Source organism: Ovis canadensis, chromosome 3, assembly GCF_042477335.2.
Source record: "Ovis canadensis isolate MfBH-ARS-UI-01 breed Bighorn chromosome 3, ARS-UI_OviCan_v2, whole genome shotgun sequence".
In the NCBI taxonomy this organism is placed as follows: domain Eukaryota; kingdom Metazoa; phylum Chordata; class Mammalia; order Artiodactyla; family Bovidae; genus Ovis; species Ovis canadensis.
Genome location: NC_091247.1, coordinates 157,000,261 through 157,020,779, shown reverse-complemented (window position 1 = coordinate 157,020,779; position 20,519 = coordinate 157,000,261). Strand labels below are relative to the sequence as shown.

General features: G+C 35.4%; 1 protein-coding gene across 3 annotated transcripts in view; it reads left to right on the top strand.

Moving 5' to 3' along the window:
• RAP1B (RAP1B, member of RAS oncogene family) overlaps positions 1–17,306 on the top strand; it is a 100,041-nt gene extending 82,735 nt beyond the window's left edge. For 2 of the 3 annotated variants that reach the window (XM_069584690.1, XM_069584691.1), the window contains 7 exons: positions 7,638–7,719; positions 8,729–8,797; positions 10,015–10,071; positions 10,936–11,076; positions 13,058–13,201; positions 13,834–13,950; positions 16,061–17,306. In XM_069584690.1, the coding sequence (XP_069440791.1) occupies positions 7,663–7,719; positions 8,729–8,797; positions 10,015–10,071; positions 10,936–11,076; positions 13,058–13,201; positions 13,834–13,920 (555 nt within the window). In that variant the 5' untranslated portion in view covers positions 7,638–7,662 and the 3' untranslated portion in view covers positions 13,921–13,950; positions 16,061–17,306. Of the gene's footprint in view, positions 1–6,590; positions 6,666–7,637; positions 7,720–8,728; positions 8,798–10,014; positions 10,072–10,935; positions 11,077–13,057; positions 13,202–13,833; positions 13,951–16,060 lie in introns of those variants that run through there. The other variant, XM_069584692.1, reaches the window with a different exon arrangement.
• The last annotated feature ends 3,213 nt before the right edge of the window (positions 17,307–20,519 follow it).

Here is a 20,519-nt window from a genome sequence, read left to right as displayed (position 1 = left end):
AAAATTGATGTACAGCGCTGTAAAAGTTTCAGGTGTTCAGCATAATGAATTGACTTAGATACATTGTGAAATGATTACCACAAGTTAGTGAACATCCACTGTCTTATACACATAGAAAATTAAAGTAGAAAAAAGTATTTTTCCTTGTAATGAGAACTCTTAAGATTTACTCTGTTAAGAACTTTTATATAACATAAGCAGTGTTAGTTTTATCCTGTTGTACATTATATCCTTAGTATGTACTTATAACTGCAGGTTTATACCTTCTGACTGCCTTTGTATACTCCCCCCCTTTTTTTATAATTCTAATAGATTTCACCATTTTTAAGTTATAATAACATGCTATAATTACAAGACAACTCCATGACTCCTCTTTCACCTTCTGGCTTTAATTTTCATTTGTGTATTATAAATTTACTGCTTATTAGTAATAAAACTCTCAGAAAAAAAACTACATTTTAAAATAATTCAAAATACTGATAGATTAGTATATATTAATATATATATTACATTTTGTATTAACAGCGGGAGTTTCCTATAAGATACATTCCAGTTTCAGAGATGTTAAAATATATTTTAAAAATGCCTCTTAGATTTCCGTGGAATATAGTAAGTATAGCTAAATTTATAATATAATTCAGTTAGTCTTTAACATATTCTAAACTGGTTGTAGTAATAGGACTAAATTAAGGATGGAAACCCACATATGATTGGAAAATAGTTTAAGGCTATGCATTGTATCTTTTTGCCTACCTAGAAGAAACTTTCTATTAATAAACTAGACAAACACTGAATAGCAGTAGTCCTCCTCCTTTCTTAGTGTTTTGTTAAACTAGTAGGTAAAAGGGTAGAGCAGTGATTCTCAGATGAGGGAGCATCAGTTCTGCTACATGTATTGAGCAGTAGCCCAGACCATTGCTATTACAATTATTTTTAAAGCTATCTTTTACTGATTATTACTATGTGCAAGGACTCTTGAGGGAAATTACCACATTTCATATGCCAGTCACTGTTTGAGGTTCTGGGGAATTAAGAAAAGACAAACATTGTCATTTTTGTGGAGTTTACGTTCTTGTATATCCATCTCACAACCTTACCGTATAGGCATTACTGTTTCCATTTTCCCTGTAAGGAAAGTGAAGCTCTAAAAGGTTTCATGACTTGCCAAAGATTATACAAAATCAGGTTTTAAAATGTAGATGCTGTGAACCACTCTGCTGTGCTGTCAAAATTGTCCCTCTTTGGGGTTCAGTGAATGAGAACAATTGTTTTCAGTGACTCAAACAACAATTATCATAACCCCTTTGAAATTCTGATATAACTCTACCTATCTTAAAATTATGCATGAAATTTTAAAAACTGAACTAATGGCCATTGCCAACCATTCGGAGTTGGCATTCATAATGAAATCCTCTTTTTATCTTTGGCTTAGAATCTGTAAACAGTTTTTCAGAGCTGGTGTAGTAGAAGGCACAAATTTAAAAAATAGGTATTAGTTCCAATCTTGGCTTTTTTTAATTATTATTAAGGAAAATACTATCCCAAGAGTTGGTATTTAGTAGGATTTAAATAAGAATATTTTGCTTTTTTGTCCATATAAGGAAATATTGGCAAAAAAATTAATGAAAGAGAATGACTTACTTCATTTGTGGTTCCTTCTTATCAGTGTTCCTTGTTAGAAAGCTGCTTATTGGTAAGTTAAATTTGTTTTGTCACTGTTTTTGTATTCGAAAGTCTGTTGATGATTTTCATATTTCCTACTTGAAGATTTGAAAAGTTTTCAATTTCTTGTTAATTTAGGGCTCTACAGTTAAAATTCTTGTTTGTGTTACTAAAATTAAACTGATAAGTGTCATTTATAATTTCCACAAGCTGGAAACAAACCAAAATATCCATGAGCTGGTGAATGGATAAAGAAAATATTACCTATATCCATACTATGCTTTTTATCAATAATAAATAGAAGGAACAAATTACTAATAAAGCAGTAATATGGGTGAACCTGTCTCATCCTAGCAATAAGTAATACTTTGGATAAATGAAGCAACTGGGAAGAAAGAAGGACCCTAGTCATCTCATTAAGAAATGTAATTCCCAGAAATGTTTACGTTTTATAGTATATACAAGTGTCCTCGTTCACAGCTTCCCATTTCTTAGAAAACAAAAACCTTTTGGTTTAGTTTTTCTTTCTGGCTTGTTTACTTTGTGAGGATCTCTGAAAATGCTTAACTATTGTAGATTTTCTAATTTTTCATTTTCAGTTTCCTGTTCAGGTCTTTAGACCATTTACAGAAAGAACATGTCTCTCTTTAAAATTTCCTGAAGTTAATATATTTTGTTTCCTGTGTTCATTTTGTTTACAGTGTTAAATGTTGAGCAGTCTACCCCTGAAATAGTATATTTCCTAAATTTTTCTGCTCTCAAGGCCAGTTTTCTTTTTAAATATGCTGGACTGTTTGAATCTGGTCTTTACTGTCCTCCTCCTGTTAATCTCTTTCTTCTATGATAAAATTAAGTACTTAGTAATTCAGTTGGGATTCTACAACAAATTTCTGTTCGTCTACCTGAGATTTAGAAAAATCTTTAAACGTAACTCCAACTAAATTCTAGACCAGTTTTTAAATTCAGTTTCTACAACTCTGACTTCTACTCTAGCAATTTGAGAGATTTCTTTGCTAAGAAACTGTCAAGAAAAGTAGTGCATTTCAGTGGTATGGTCAAGGAGTAAGTGGAATAGAAAGGCATTTTGGGAAGTATAAAGAGACAGTGGTTCAGGGAGGGTAGGTTTCCAAAGGTTTGAGCAGGGGAGTAAAGGAAGGCTGTCTTAGTCATCTTATTTTGAATCTTTGGAATACCAATTAGAGGAGTTGATTATTGAATGTTATTTTTTTCTCATAATTATTCTATGTTTATAATTCCTCTGAAAGGGTTAATTTTTACATTTTAAAAGTTGGCCATAAGTCCTGTTGTTACTCTGTAGTTGTCAAAGTCCCCATTTTTGTAATTTAGCGATGAAAGTGCAAGAGTCAAGATTATATTGGAAGTCTATAAAAGACACAGAAGTTTTTCCTAGAAAAGGTATGGCCTTGACAAATAAGAGAGAGATCACTAGAGTAAAAAAAAAAATGGTGTTGGGGTAATTAACTGGAAAGAGATACATTGGGAACTGTTTGGATAATGGAAGTGTTTTAAATGTTAATGAGAGTTGTGTTTGAGGTTGGAGGGTATTGCCATATGCCAAAATTCGTTTAACTGTGTACTTAAGATCTGCTTGTTTACTGAATGTAAATTATTCCTCAATATGATATAAAGTGAAAATGAAAGTAAAGGTTGTTCAGTCATGTCTGACTCTTTGCGACCCCGTGGACGATACAGTCCATGGAACTCTTCCCAACCCAGGGATCGAACCCAGGTCTCCTGCATTGCAGGTGGATTCTTTACCAGCTGAGCCATAAGGGAAGCCCAAGAATACTGGAGTGGGTAGCCTGTACCTTCTCCAGGGTATCTTCCTAACCCAGGAATCAAGCAGAAGGGGTTTCCTGCATTGCAGGCGGATCTTTACCAACTGAGCTATGAGGGAATATGATATGATCTAAGTGTGCTTTAATTTTTTTTTTTCCATTGAGGCATGTTCATATTTGTATTATCCCTAGAAAAAGGATCCCAGGAATTTCTCTCCTGTGTTTTTATCTTGCTTCTTCATTGTCTGTGATGCCAGCTGAAGTTGTCAGTTCAGTGAAACCATACTGACGGGTTAGGAGCATATTATTCTGCCATTTTTCTAGATCTTTCAGTGGCACCTCAGATCTAGGGCCTGATCACTCCACACTTGTTTGACCTGCCTGTGAGGTTCACAGTAGTTTTCTCAACTCTGCAATCATTGATTTCAAATTCACTAGTGTAATCATGCTTCATTATCATATTATCACAGAAACTGACTGGAGCAAGCCTAGTAAGAACCTGATACTTGCCTCTCCTTTCAGCATTATTGATGCTCTTGAGAGCATCAGCTGGGACTTCCGTGTGCACCATGATAGCAGCACAGAAAGAGTTTAAAAATTTCTTCTTAACAAATGTATTCTTACAAACAGATCTTCAGGTCTCTTGACCAAGCAGAAGTTAGGAAGGTGCCCCATAATCAGCCTCACAGTTCATGACCCTGTAATGCTGTCATGAAAGTGAGTGACCCACAGTGAAGTTTGGCCCATCACTCACCTTTGCCTGAATTGGTCACTGATTGTACTCATCTTCAACCTTTAGTGCTTGGGGCCAGTTAGAATTTCACTGGAGGCTTTTCAGACCTGTGTGTCCATCCATTCCAAACAGCTCTCCCTTATACAGTGAATGTAAACAAAACAGTTCAGGACAAAACAGAACATGAGACAAAATTTTGCACAAGTAGACTAACAAAAAGCAAAGCAAGTAGCTGAAGAATTATGAACTAATGGCAAAAATACATATTAAATAGTACGCTCCAGGCCAAAATCAAAAGCCTAAATTGCCTTATACAAAAACCTACTTGGTACAAATCCTAGAATAACAGATTTAACAGTGTGAGCTCAAGGAACTTATTGGAGCACCCATCATTGTTGTTACTGACTCATGTGATAGGAAAATCTAAGAACAAACAAGTTGGACACAGGCAGCCCATTCAGTACGCTTGTTTGTCTGAGGGCATCATTTGGAATGATGCCAGAGGAGGATCTTAAGTGGACAATCAAAGAATGAGCAATACCATTCAATAGCTGAAGTTATTGATTAATTAAGGAAACGATACCCTGGTCTCATATTGCCTGCCCTGATCAGAGCAGACTACTAGTCTTACAGAGTCTTTAGGGAATTTCAAAGTCCAAAGATCCACAAACTTTCAAAGGCAGGAATGAATTAATTATCAACTGTAAAAGCAGCATCAGTTAAGGTAGACAGTTGCTGATTGTTGGCATTTTTCTGGGTGTTCACTGAAGTCTCTCTCTCTTTTTTTAAGTTATGACACTTGCAAAGAAGTGAATCAATAAGTGGCACAGCCCAGCTGCCTAAAGGATAAAAGATTCAGGGAAATAAGTCTGTTTGTGTTAAAGTTAGTTGATTTGCTCTTTGGGATGCTGTTTAATAAATTATTGACCCCAAAGTTACCATGTTCCGTCTAGCTGGGTTCAGAAACACAAATTTGAAGATGTCTTTCATTAGAGTCCTAAGTTTATTTTTAAATATTTCTCAAATATTAATGTAGGTCTGGGTGGTTGGATAATGTCTACATGGAGCTGAATAGAATTACCACCTAAGTAATCCTATTTTTAAATGACTTTACATTAAAAGAAATAAACCTGACCAGTTACACATTTACAGAAAACAACTTATTTGTCATAAATTAAATGCACACTACCATGTGGGATATTCTTTAAAGAGAAAGGTGGTTCAGCTTTTATTTATATCTTTTTTCATGAAATATCTGGTAAGAACTGTGCAGTTCACGAAAGTTAAGGAGTGTTCCAGTACTGGAGAGAAGTCTATGGAAATGATAAGTTCACTAAGTTTAGAAATAAAATATAGGAACTAGTAAGTGGGAAAGTTAGCAACTGACTTTTTTGGTATTTTTTAAATTTGGTCTCTTCCAGGGCCCCCTACCGCCCCCCCCCCACCGCCCCCCCCCCGCCCAGTTAAGGAATGGAGAAAAATACAGTAAGTGATCCATGTATTTAAAGGCACAAGTGAAGGAGAAATTTTTGAAAAGTCATCCTTGGTATTAAACACGGCATCCGAAGGAGAAATCAAAGGATGGCGTATAGTAGTAGTGTTAGTTGCTCAGTCGTGTCCGACCCTTTGGCAACCCCATGGACTGTAGCCCTGTTCCAGGCTCCTCTGTCCATGAAATTCTCCAGGCAAGAATACTGGAGTGGGTTGCCACTTCCGTCTCCAGGGTATCGAACCCAAGTCTCCTGCATTGCTGGGAGATTCTTTTACCATCTGAGCTACCAGATAAATAAAACACAGGATTTCTTCCAAGAGTATGGACCAGAAAGAAAGAACATATAAAGAGGTTTAATACAAAGAAATATGTCAAAGTGAGTCCATTCTTAATTGACTGAGAAGTAAGAGGCTATCAATAAAAGGCTGGTCACAGAAGCATATTCACTAAAGTAACTGGTTATTGGTGGGTTAAATGTGTTCAGACCAGTCCTGGTATTGTGTTACTATAAATAAAGAACTCCGACTCTTTGCAACCCCATGGTCTGTAGCCTACCAGACTCCTCTGTCCATGGGATTTTCCAGGCAAGAGTGCTGGAGTGGATTGCCATTTCTTTCTCCAGGGGATCTTCCCGACCCAGGAATCGAACCTGGGTCTCCCTCATTGCAGGCAGACGCTTTACCATCTGAGCCACCAGGGAAGCAGGTATCAATAAAAGGCTGGTCACAGAAGTGTATTTACTAAAGTAAATAGTTATTGGTGGGTTAAATGTGTTCAGACCAGTCCTGGTATTGTGTTACTATAAGTAAAGAACTGTCATCTCTTCATTGAAGAGGATTTAAAGCCTGGTCTGGTGGCTACTTTTGTACCATAGCCACTAGCAAATTATTATTTTTTTTTTTCTAGAAATGTGGGAGCTTTGTATTCTCACGTTATTCCCCATCCTGGAAACTTGCAGGATCTTCTTTCCCTCTCAGTAGTAAGCTAAAATTTTAAAATGATGAGCCTTGGTATGGGTTGTTTCTTTGGGGTTTTATGTTTATTTGATTTTCCCTGTTTCATCATACTGAATACTCAGTAGACTTTTATCAGTCTGGACACTCATGTTCTTGAGATTTACTTTTGATTCCTGACCGTTTTTGGTCTCTTTGCCACCCCATCCAAACACCACCCTCAACCTTCTCTCAGACACACAGGCACACAAACTTCAGTAATAGATACTTGGTCAGCTTTCTCCGCTAACTCATTTACCATTTATGTATCTCAGAGGCCAGCAAGTTTTTTCTATGAATGCTTCGTATTAATAGTAAGTATTTTAGACTCTGTGGACCAGATAGCTTCTGGTATAAGGACTTAACTCTGCCATTACAAGACAGCAGCCACAGACAATACAAATGAATGGATGTGGCTGTATTTCAGTGAAGCTTTATGTGCAAAAACAGGGAGTTGGATTTGTTTGCAAATCCCTCCTCTATACTGTTCATCTTTACCAGAAAGTTAGCTCAGTTGAGGGCAGGAATTTTATTTGCTGTTCATTGGGGATATCCTTGTACTTAGTAGACCTCAACTACTTGTGATTCAGGATTACAAGTGGTTCAGAAAAGGAGATAACATGTATATCACTGCCATCTTTTAGCCAATAGAATGCCCCTTAATGCAGTTTTTCAGTCCTCTCCCCCCTACCCCCGTTTTTCTTGATAGAGTATTTTCTAGTAACTGAATATAGGGTAGGACTAAGAATCATGTCTAGAATTCTGCAATTTCCTTCTTCTGATGTTTTATAAAGAGCCCTACCAGTAGCATTATTTACTAAGTTTGTTTATGAAATGCTCCATCTTAGTATGGTATAGTAGTCATTTTAAATAAATGCTTGAATGTTTTATTTATATAAGAAGCACATGAATGCAAGGATATTATTTAAGAATTCTTTCTTTTTTTTTTTCTTAATAAGGTACTAGCTTTTACAAGTTTGCACCATGCGTGAGTATAAGCTAGTCGTTCTTGGCTCGGGAGGCGTTGGAAAATCTGCTCTGGTAAGACATTCTCACTGTACCCAAGCTATTCACACTTAAGACATGTTCTTTTTCTGTTGAGTGTTAGGCTTTGCTTATTTTTTTGTTAAGGTGAAATCTCATTGATTTTAGAAGTAATATGATATTTTTTCTTGTAATTTAGACAACTTTTAGTTGTATCTGGGGAGATCATATTCTCTCTGGAACATGGGTTCCAGACCAGAATACAGTTTGGACTTAAGCCCAGTTTGGACTTGAGCACATACAAGTCTATGTCTGTCTGCATTTCAGAGCAAGATAGAAATAAATTTTGGTCCATTTCATTGTGAGTTGGCTTAAAAAATATAAGTTTTATGTTATAAAAATTAAATAACTATATTTTTAAAACTTTTTTCGAAGTTTACCTTTGACTGTCCCACCATGTTTTTTTATATCAAAAAATAGTAAAGTAAGAAAGAAGACACAACTTGACAATGGTAGGTAGGAAGGGGAGAAACTTAGGGGAAATAACTTGGAGAATGGTTCAGAGTTTAGTAAAGCCCCACCTCAAGATAGACTGACCATCTTACTTTGCCACGTGCTTGTCACATAAACACCCAGCACAGAATTTGACTTGCTTGGATCAAACAGAGAAGTGTGTACAATGGAGTATGAACTGTGTTTTCATTTGTGAACATATTCAAAGTGATGGAGAGGCATTGTGAGTGTGCACATGTGTGTGTTCACCAAATAATTAGCCACTTTCTAACTGAAATTCACATTGAAGCCCTAAAACTGAAATAGGAACCATTTAACAGTTTTTAAATATGTGAGCTCTAAATTTAGACCTACCCAATAAGGAACGTTATGATTATTAATATTTAAAGCTTTCTGAGGTAATTTTCCCACCAAATACTTATGTTCGAAGGTAGTTGTGGTTATTTTTTTTTTTATCAGTGGTATAACTACTTATGTGAAATTAATATTTTTGAATGTGCAGACTTGGATTTTTCTTTTTGAGGGAGTATAATGGTATGTTAATTTTTTTCAGACTGTACAGTTTGTTCAAGGAATTTTTGTTGAAAAATATGATCCTACGATAGAAGATTCTTATAGGAAGGTATGTTACTTTAGAAGGCTTTTGCTTTCAATTTTACTGTAAACATAAATTATTGTTTTTAGCTTAATAAATATTAAATGTTGTCTATAGAGTATAGGATGAGGAGCAGAGTTAATTTATAAAATTAGTGGGGAGAACTCACATCTGATTATTTCCTGGCATTGCATGTTTACCATCTTACAAGAATCTTAATCACTCTTGCTTTATCTTTCTTTCTTGCTCACAAAGAATTTTAAGTTTACACTGACCCCCAAGTTGTAATTTGTTACAATTTGACTTTAGAGTTGAGACATCCACTTCAGGTGGGTAGTTCCATGTTTCTCCCCTCTTTCTGCCCACCAAAGACTGAATGACTCTCAGGCTCCCTGCTTTTTATATAAAGATGTAAGTACAAAAGTCTCCCTAACCTTCCTATTTACAACTCCTTGAGAAAATTCCACTGCTCATAATAGTAGAAAAGTTTATTGTTCATTTCTGTAACACGTGACAATAAAACTTAATATGCAGACATTTTTAATTTACAAGGGAGAGAATTACCCGCCGCCTTAAAGCAGCCAGCCTGGCCCTTGCTGCGGTGCAGACACTGTTTCCATTCCTCTTCTGTGTCCACAGTCTGCCAAAACTAGGAACCCTTTCTGGACCCCAGCTCTGAGGCAGCATTACTCTTTTTTCTGCATCTGTATCTTTTTTTCCTAGGAAATGTTAGGTTTAAAGGGTACAGGGATATATAATTTATTTGATAGCTCTTCTTCCTTGCTACCAAAAATTTTGTTCCAATATAGTGAAGGGGATGTAGTTATAAGCAAAAGGAAAGTATATCTAAAGTATGGCAGAATTGATAAAGATAGTTACTTCTGACATTATTGGAACTATTACTGCATTAAATAAAAATTTTTTGAGCTGATTTGAAATTACTTCCTCTGCAGAATTAAGTGCTGAGTGATTCACATTGAGATTGGAGCTTGTATATCTTGTAGATATCTTTATATTAAATTGAGAACTCATGGTTTTTACACTAAGTGCAGTTTGAGGGTCAGTAAACGTTAGTTATCCAGCTATTTTTTTCTCCTGTTTCGTTAGAGCATGTATTACTTGAGATTAGTATCAAAGTTGCTGTAATCTGTGTCTGTTTTAAATATCATATTAATATTATACATATTAAAGTAGTCTTATATACAGGAAAAAAAAATGAAGATCTACCTTAATTTCCCCCCTAGCAAGTTGAAGTAGATGCACAGCAGTGTATGCTTGAAATCTTGGATACTGCAGGAACGGTATGTAAAGCACTACCCAAGTGTATGCACAGCTTGTGCAGTGTTGGCCTTATAAATGCTGGTATACTTACAGATAAACATTATTTAACAGTAAGGCTTGCATTAAGTCTTAAAGCTGTCTTCCTTATCCCCTTGAATTATTTTCTTGTGTGCATGGGTTATTTACTGAAGAAATAAGTAGAAAATTTGTATGAAAATTTTCATAGCTTCACTAGTACTTTTAAAGAAAGTTAGGCTATATATCCATATATTAAATTATGTGGGAAATACCTGAGATTCCTCAGTGACTGTGTGAAGTATTTTGAATAGTACCTTTCATCCTTCAATATATTTACAGAACAGCTAGATCTGATGGTATCTGAAGGTGAAGGGAAGATTTACTCTGGATGTGTGGTATTCATTCATCTAATGTTTGAGTACCTGATATGTGTCGTGGCTTGTATTCTTACACTCAAAAGCTTACAGTCTAGTGAAGGAGGAAGTGTGGGAAAATGTCACCATGTAGGTAACTTGCTGGTGGACCTCGGAGAGCTGGAGCATTGTGAGCTAGCTGTGAGTAATGGTGATTCGATTGGGTGCCTTCCATATGGTGGCTTGAAAAGCTGCCTTCAAGCAGCATTTGAAGATGGGACATTTCCACTTCAGTGCATTTACTGCACATAAGCCTGCTCTGGTGTATTATTTTTAAATAAAACACTTATTTCTTGAAATACCAATTTTTCAAATAGCCACGGACTACAGTTTTAAGAGATGTTACATAACACTACTACATTCTTCTTTGAGCTCTAAATATAGACTTTGAAAATTGTCAAATTAACTGTCAAAACATTATTTTTTTTTAATGATTCTTTCTTTCAACTGTAGGAACAATTCACAGCAATGAGGGATTTGTACATGAAAAATGGACAAGGCTTTGCATTAGTTTATTCCATCACAGCACAGTCCACATTTAATGATTTACAAGATCTGAGAGAACAGATTCTTCGAGTTAAAGACACGGATGATGTAAGCTGGCTTCATAATAACTACATTTTCTTTCAAACACTTATTGTGCTGATATCCGATTTAAAAGTTTGAATTTAAATCCAATTTAAACTTCATCTATTTTGAGGAGTTTGTTTTTCAAAAGCTTTTTCTTTGAAAGCGAAAAACATACCTTTAACACTGTACAAAATGTAAAAAGTGAGAAATATCTTCCTCCTGTGTAAAATAAAATTTATATCCTTCCTGTTTTTTTCCCTTCATATTTTTGAATCTTGTGTTTGGTGGAGAAGGGGGAGAGGTGTTGGTGGCAAATATTACTAATAGAGCAGATGACGTTCTGGTAGATTTAAGAGCCTTTTTAATAGGAATCAGAACAACACATGAACACATCTCAAGCAATTATGACAGAAGAAGCAAGAAAGCCAACAAATATATTCAATTCTAATGTTAAGTAACACGCCCCTTCCAAGTACACCATAATGGAGTTTAACCCTGTAGGAAACTACAAAAGGATTTTTAAAATTCCTCGTCACGCTATGTATATAAATTCATCTTGCATCAGAATCACCTGTAAAGCTAGTTAAAACAGATTGCCAGGTCCCACTCTGAGAGTTTCTGATTCAGTAGGTCTGGAATAGGGCTCAGAAATTTGCATTTCTAACATATTTCCAGATGGTATTGGTGCTGCTGGTCTGGGCATCATACTTTTAAGAAGCACTGTACTATGTATAGTTTAATTATAGCAACTATTTCAAGAGCTTGAGAGCACCAATTAGAAATATCCTCATTTCCTCGCCTTCTGAAGCAGGACGCCTTTGGGGGGACCTTAACATACTTAGGGCTTCCCTGGTGGCTCAGACGGTAAAGCGTCTATCTACAATGCGGGAGACTTGGGTTCGATCCCTGGGTCGGGAAGATTCCCTGGAGAAGGGTATGGCAATCCACTCCAGTACTCTTGCCTGGAAAATCCCATGGACGGAGGAGCTTGATGCAGGCTAGTGTTCATGGGATTGCAAAGAGTCGGGTACGACTAAGAGACTTCATTTTCTTTCTTTAACATACTTTAGTTTAGCAGCTTTAGTTGGTAAAGCTGTTTACCAGTGTCTCTGGTAACTACTGTAGGTTTTCGATCAGTTACATTAAACAGGTATTTACTAGTATAATACTATATATCTGTTCCTTAAAAAGCCACAAATCTTGATTTTCTAGTTTGGATTTTTTCCAAAACTTCTTTAGAGAGCCAATCTCTAAAGGATTAGTAGGAGTTTTACAGAATAAGGATTATTTTTCCTGTAGTGTCCAAAAACATGCTTCATATGGTCTAGATGTTTAGTAAATTAAGATGATTTTAATTTTTGGTTTTTAACATAGACTATATGAAAAGCTAAAAATTCTACCTTAAATTTTATCTACCTTCTAAATTTCTCCTTTTTTGTGTTATGAAATTGAGAATGACTTATTTGATAAATACTTGTTAAGAAACCAGAAAATCTGAAATTTATTTATGTCCCTTGGAGAAACACTTTAAAATTTTGGAATATGTTGACTTTTTATGAAATTTCCTTTTGCATTTTCTTTTTAAAAAGGTTTTGTGTTTTCTTACTATAAGCTATAATTAGTTCATTATGAGGAACTTCCCTGGCAGTCCAGTGATTATGTCTGTGCTTCCACTGCAAGGGCATGGCTTCAGTCCCTGATCAGGGAGCTAAGATCCTGCATGCTGCTCAGGATGCCTAAAATAAAAGTCTGTTTTGATACAATTTTCATGGTTCTCCTCCCTCTTTTATAAGTAGATCATAGCTAGTTTTCTAAAAAATTTATGTGACAAGTTCTTAAGTTAATTGCTAATGCTTTTATATTTAACTGTCAGTTTTAGCACACCTTATTAATTTAGTGTTTTTCTCTGGCATAAAATAAAAACTAATCCTTATGGTTGACTCTTAGAATTTTGATTTGAATTTATGTAGCATATTTATTTACTTATTTGTTTTTACCCGTTTAGGTTCCAATGATTCTGGTTGGTAATAAGTGTGACTTGGAAGATGAAAGAGTTGTAGGAAAGGAACAAGGTCAAAATCTAGCACGACAGTGGAACAACTGTGCATTCTTAGAATCCTCTGCAAAATCAAAAATAAATGTTAATGAGGTATGGTGTAATAGAACTCTTGATTTGGAATTTAGCTTTCAGAATTAATGGAAAATAATGAGTGTGTATTAACACAACCCCAAGTTAATTAAATATGTTAATTAGCATGCTAACAAGCAATAATACTATTTGAGCCTCTTTTATTAAACACTGGTGGTACAGTAGAATTTACCATAAAATGAAGATGGAAATTAGATGGAAAAGAATAGGGGTGGGGAAGACAGATTTAATCCTCAGATGTATGAACAATGTTACATAAAAGATGACAAATTCAAGAGGAACTTAAAATTATGTTGTAGAATAAGAATACATAGAGTCAAAGAAGAGTAAAGGATTGTTCTCTCTGGATGATGATAAATGTTCTGACTAAACTAAGGTTTCTGCAGCTACTCAATATTTACTTTAAGGAGAATGATGTTAGCCCTCCCAAAAAATAAACAGAAAAGCACTTGACAATTATAAGAATACGTGGCTTTACTCTCGTTCCTTAAATGAACAGAATATTTGCTTTCTGGAGAAGAGTTATGGAAAGTTCAATTTTTTCATTGTACTCTTTCACTTGTAGTTTGGGTGGGGGGGGGGGGTGGTGGTTTCCCTGCAATTTAAAATAAAAAACTAATAAATGTTTGCAGATCTTCTATGACCTAGTGCGACAAATTAACAGAAAAACTCCAGTGCCTGGGAAGGCCCGCAAAAAGTCGTCATGTCAGCTGCTTTAATATACTAAATGCATTGTAGCTCTGAGCCAGGTATGTTAATTTATCCTTTCTTCTGTTCTGTTTGTTTCCTCTAATTTTTAACCTCAACTTTATTAAAGGTCAAAAAAGCAAGTATAGAGTTTTCTGTTGTAGAAAACAAATGGTTACTTCTTACGAGTTAATATGATATCCTAGTAATTGAAATAATTATTTCACTTATATATGATCATGAGAAGTAAGGTATTCCACTTAAGTATTCTAAATGAGTTTATCCAGTATACACTCACGTCTCAGTGGGTCACTGGTTTGTGCTGGCAACATAGTGATGATCAAAATCAATATTCTCTGCTCTCTTCTTTGTTGCCTTAAGCTAATAAAGGTCTAGTGTAAAAGTCAAACAAACCGTTGCAAAATATTATAAATGCTGTTGGCGGAATAAATGCAGCATGATACTGATAATTAAAACCCCTGACATCATGTAGCAGACAGAGTACTGCCTATATGTTAGTTGAATTCTCAGAACAATTCTGTGTGGCAGAATTATTATAATTCCCATATTACAGATGAGTGAACTGAGGCACAGAAAGATTGTTCAATCCCTATAGTTAGTGAATAGCAGAGTCAGAATTGAATCTAATGATCTGAGTACATGGCTCAGAATTTGAACTCTGAACTGATTGCCAAAGTCCATAATTAGTCACTATGCTGTTATGGGTACTATCAAGAGTATTTAATTGGGGCACCAAACCAGTCAGATGTGAACTATGGATTCAGAGAAAGTCTCAGAGTGAGAGCATCTAAGTTGAAATCTGATGGATAAGTAGAAATTAGAGGGTAAAGAGTTCCTGGGCAAAGAGAACCATGGATGCAATCTTGAGATGAGACCACAAAGGAAAATTGAGCAAACATCACTATAACATAGTTTTTGAAACAGTTATATCAAATGAGTTAATACTTTCAAAGCAGTTAGTTCAGTACCTGGCACGTGGTAAACCCTCATCTGTTAGCTGCTGTTTGCCAAGTATCATTAAGCCATATTTTTCTACTGTATTCTTACCGTTGGGAACTTTGGACTAGCTCTGCTTCTTCCCATGTTAAATGACCCTGTACAACCATAGTACTCTGATTCTGTAGTTTTGTAGAGTTTTGTCCCTACTCTCCACTTACGACTTAGTGCTTAGAGATACAACTTCTCATTTTTTATATCCTCTCCTTTCCAACTACTTGGCCATTCTTAACAGCACACTTGTGCCTGAGCTCACTCTGCCATCTGTCCTTTCCAGTTTGCTCCATTCAGTCTGCTAAGATTTAGAAAACTTAGGAAACTCGTTCAGTCTGTAAACGAGGGCTTAAAGTTCAAAGCATTTGTGGAAATTATTTCATCAGCCATATCTATATGAACATTCTGGAGCAAGTCTGATTCCCAGAAAACCAATATAAAAAGGAAGTATTTTTTTAGCCCAGGCGTATGTACAGAAAATCATCCAAAGTAAATAAATAAATGACAGACTGATAAATTCTGATTTTACCCTTTTAAGTTTAGATAAGATTTTAGTGTAATAACAGCCTTTTCTGACATTTCTCTTAAAGTAAGTAGGATCTGTTTTATAGAATTAAAAATCTATATAACTGTCAACTGTAGAGAGCCTTCATGAAATAAATTTGTTTTATTGACTTCTCTACACCAGCTTTTTAGCCACTTGCTGGAAGAGTAGGGAAGAGAAGTCTTGGAAAGCTTGGTCAGATGTGCATTCTGTACTCAACGATGTAATTCTAGGATTATAAACACTCTCATAGGCCAGCCATGTTGGTAGTATTGCTGCCTGTTTGATTCTAGTCAAGTCGACTTGATGTAAAATTTTAATATGGAGTTTTGGTTTTGTTTTTAGTTTTCCTGCTTTTAATCTTTGGGAGGTAATACAAAGAAATTTGCATTTAAGTACATTCAGCTTTCACTTGAGTGCCTTTCAGGAAGGCAGCAGAATATGTCTACCCGTGCTTTGCTGTGAATCATAGTACATGGTCATAATGTAATGATGAGGATAGGAACCTGTATTATATTTATTTCTGATACTTTAGCACTGTTGTATTAATATGTCCTTTTGATCTTTAGTGTGCTGTTTACAACCTGTGTTTTCAGTTAATTTTCTCCTTTTGACAGGTCTGAAGAACTGTTGCCCAATTCAACAGTGCCAGCATTCCAACTTTGTTAAACCTACCAACATCTTAAATGGACTTTCTGTGGTGGTACCCTGTAAGAGGCGGATGAAACCTACTACATCAGTTTGCACATTCTAATCACTTTCCAGTATCACAGAGAGATTTTTACTTATATAATAGTCCTAGAGTATGCAGCTGGTAAAACCAGAGGCTACAATCCAGTATTACTGCTAAGAGACATTTTTCATCCACCAATGTTGTACATGTATGAAAATGGTGTACTGTATACTTTAACACACCCCATACTTTGTATTGGAGAGTACAATAATGTAAATCCTAAAAGCACCACTATTTTAGCATAATAAAAGAAAGTCCAAAGAGCTCCTATATAGACTACTCCAGATAACTTTGCTTCTTTGATACTTGTAGCTTATTGTAATTTTTTTTAAGAAATTCAAGGTCATTATCATTGTATTGTACAAATAAGCGCTTTGATTAACACAGCTATATAGTTTTTTTAATTTTTAAAAAACCTGTGGAGACAGTGATCTTGTCTTTAAAATATGATAGTCCTTTCGGTATAATGTCTTAGATTAAAGACGTTGCCTTTAATATCTGTTGGGAAGGAAATGTCCAGACTTTTCAAATCTTTTATTATATGTTTCCTTTTTTGTTTACATAGGGAACAATGTTTATAGTTGTGTGTACAGTGGGGGTCTACAACAAGAAGTGTATATTTTCAAACAATTTTTTAATGATTTAACAATTTTTGTAAATCATTTTCAGGCTTCTGCAGCTGTAGATTCTCACTGTGAATCCCCTGCTTGCTCATGCATAAGTGTATTTGCAATACCAAATATACAGGTTTAGTATTTTTGCCTGTTAGTGATTGTTTCCCATGTGTAACGTTTTGGTTGAGATGTTAAATGGTGGAAGAGTACTGTGGATGTGAATGTGGGAAGTAATTTTAATCATGTGTAATTGGTCACAAGGCCTAAGTTGCAGTAACTATTGCTGTTTTATTTAACAATGCCTTGTTGCTTTGTATGCATTAACGTTTGGGTGTAAAGATTGTGTGTCTATCCAACAGGGAGCCACAGTATTTAAATTGACCAACCTAATGTTACAACTACTTCTGAGGTGGCCAAATGTAAACTAAAAGCCTTAATTAAAGTGGTGCAATTTTGTATAACTTAGCATCAGTAGTTCAATAAATTTGGATTGCCATGCAAGGGCTTGCATTATAATTACTTGCCACTTGAATGTGTTTTGTGTAATGTTTAACAGTGCTAGTTAAATAAATATGGGTTTAACTTCTTTTTAAATGTGATAGGTGCGTTTTGCATAGTGTGGTTTCATAATTTAACGTTTGGGCAAGCCAGACTCATTTATTAATTACAGAAATGATGAGAGAAAAATGTCAGGTATTTTTCTTAGTATTGTTTGAATATCCAATAACCATCTTTTGAATTTTTCCTTTGGAAAGAGTTCTGTAAATCAAGCAATATTACTTACGAACGTATGCCTTCTGGGTAGTGTTCAGTAGCTCTTTGAGGTATAGGAGGAAGAATTGAAAATAGTTCAGCAGGTGTTACACTTAACAGATTTTTTTAAACTAGAGGATGCAGTTACACTTATGGTCATAAAAGTCTTTTAATCAAGTGGACTCAAGTACTACTTTTTATATAATGGGTCTTTGTCTCAGATGTGCTGTAATTTCCGTTCTTTTTTGAAATCTGTAAATGAATCTTAAACTTTCTCAAAATATTTTCCAGCCGCTGGAGAATATCAGCAGTTAATTAGTAATACCATCTAATTTAGGGATGTCTGTTAATCCCTTAGATACTTGGTGTTTGAATGAGACATTTAGAAGCTTTTATTTTAAAAAGAAAGAAATCTTATTCCTTACCTATTTAACTCGCAGAGTTCCATGTATTTAAAGGTTCAATGTATCTAAAGAAAAAAATGTTGTTCTCTCAGAAATCCCACTTAACCCACTTGTTTTGGCAGAATTGTTTTTATTTATAGTCGTTGGGAGAAAATTAAATCTGAAAAAAGTGGCATTGTGGAGCATTGAAATCACTTCAGTTTGTTATGTCCTGTTATATCTCTTTGGTCCTTTTGGGGGGCACCACCATTAATTCAGGTACCTTAATAAATGTTTGTTGCCTACCAGCTATGTGCCAGGCTGAATTCTAGGCTCTTAAAAACAGATAAATAGTCAACAGATAAACTTAAGTAATTTCTATATCTGATGATAGAACAGCAACCAAGATCAACTTAGAACCCTGCCCTCCTAGAATTTATACTCCATTTAGGGTTTTTCAGCCTCAGCACTCTAAATGTTGTGTGCTAGATAATGAGTTTTCCTCTCATATTATGGGATTTTTAGCACCATCTCTAGACTCTACCCACTGAATGTAATACCACCCCCAAGTTGACAACAATCAGAATTATCTCCAGATATTGCCAGGTGTCCTTAAGTTAGATTCAGGGAAGAGGGAGAGGGGTATTGAAGGGCAAGATTGTCCCAGTTGAGAACTGTCGATCTGATGGGAACCAGTACATTAATTATAGATAAGGGTTAGGGATACAGAGTGGACAGTTTACTGTAGTGAATAAGAACATGGGCTCTGGAACCATATTTCCTGGATTTCTAATCCCTGCTCTGCCACCTCCTAGCATGTAAGCCTGGGTAGGTTCCTCAGTTGCTTTATCTGTAAAACAGAATGTTAGTAACATCTATTTCATAGGCTTTAAAGGGGCTTCCCAGGTGGTGCTAGTGGTAAAAACCCTGCAACATAAGAGATGCGGGTTCGATCCCTGGGTTGGGAAGATCCCCTGGAGAAGGACATGGCAACCGACTCCAGTATTCTTACCTGGAGAAAGCCATGGACAGAGGAGCCTGGTGGGCCACAGTCCATGGGTTCACAGTCGGACACAACTGAGGCAACTTAGCATGCGTGCACAGAGAGAGTGAAGTACTTGGCCAGTGTCATCCTCCAAGTCAGTATTTGTGTTGTTTCTTATTTTGCATCTTGCTAACAGAAATAGGGCTGGGGTTTGGCAAATGCACCATTTGTCTCCCATACAAAATAACTGCAGCTTAGGAATGCAAATCATGGACTTTTCTAGTGCTTAAATGGTGTGTAGCGGAGGGGCGGGGTTACTAAAATAAGTCAAAAAATTTGAGTTCTTTTTCATGTCCCCAAGGATACTTGGAGAAAGGTTTAAGTTTTTAGAGAAAACAGTGGTATTTTACTTTTTTCTGAAAAGTGTAAAAACCCTGTTTTAACTCTCATGTTGATTCAGTTCTTTTTCTTAAATGTATAGTCTTTACCACATGTGGATATTATGAGTAGGAAGTTTTAAAGTCTCTATTTATGAAAATGTTTCCTTTTTTAAAGTCATCTCATCTTTAGATGTGGGGCAGCAAACTTAGAATCAGTACTTTTTACTGCAACATTTTTTATTCTAGTTTATCTGTTTTCATTGAATTTAATCCTCATCTATTATTCTGCCTCTTTAAAATCATGAAGTGTAGAGTTTGTTAGTATTTTATAAATACTCCTATGACCTTGTCTTGGAAACCAGTATTTGCAGTTTTATCTCTCAAACTAACAATGAGCCTTAAATTGTGACTTATAAGACTCAAAAAATTTTAATCTATTCTGTGATTTGTTACAGTGCATCCATACATCTGGTATTTTACGACTGCATGAGAGAAGTGAAATAAATTGAAAACAGAACTAAACTTCTGTTCCTTTAACTGACCATTAAAAGAAGAATGTATGAGTCCTTGTTATGATATTGATGATAATTGTCAAAACTCTAAACTTGTTAATGGAACAACTAAGTTTGTAGGCTTAACATTAGTTTATCTTTGAAAGGTAGAAATAAAATACTGCTAAACAGGTCAGTTTTCTAAATGCTGCAGAAACATTCCATATATTGCACATACTCTGAACTTGGTCCCTTAAAACCCTTTGGGTCACCTATAGATTACTGACCTTACAAATGATTTGTTTTTTCCAAAATTAGGGCTATCTATGCAAATTTTGTATCAAAAGCATCAACAAACACATTTGGTATATTTACTATGTTCCAAGCACGGTTTACTATGCTAGCGTGGATAGAGCAGGGATGTCCTGCCCTCACAGAGCCTAGATTCTGCTGGGGGAGGGGGAGTCATCAAATGAGCAAAGGTCAGTTGGTAATCTGTTAAACTATCTCAGAACTTTCATTTGGGACAATTGAATGATTTAGGAAAGTGTAGTATCATTTAATATGTATAAAGGTTTTATTATTTATTGGCAGAATTGTCTGAAAGGGTATGGAATTTTTACTGTTCTTTTGTTGTGTTACAAAACAGTAAATCTGATTTTTCACCTTACAAAAGCAGGTTAAACTTAGTTTAACCTGATCTTCCTTATGCAATGTCTTCAATGCAAAATTATCCA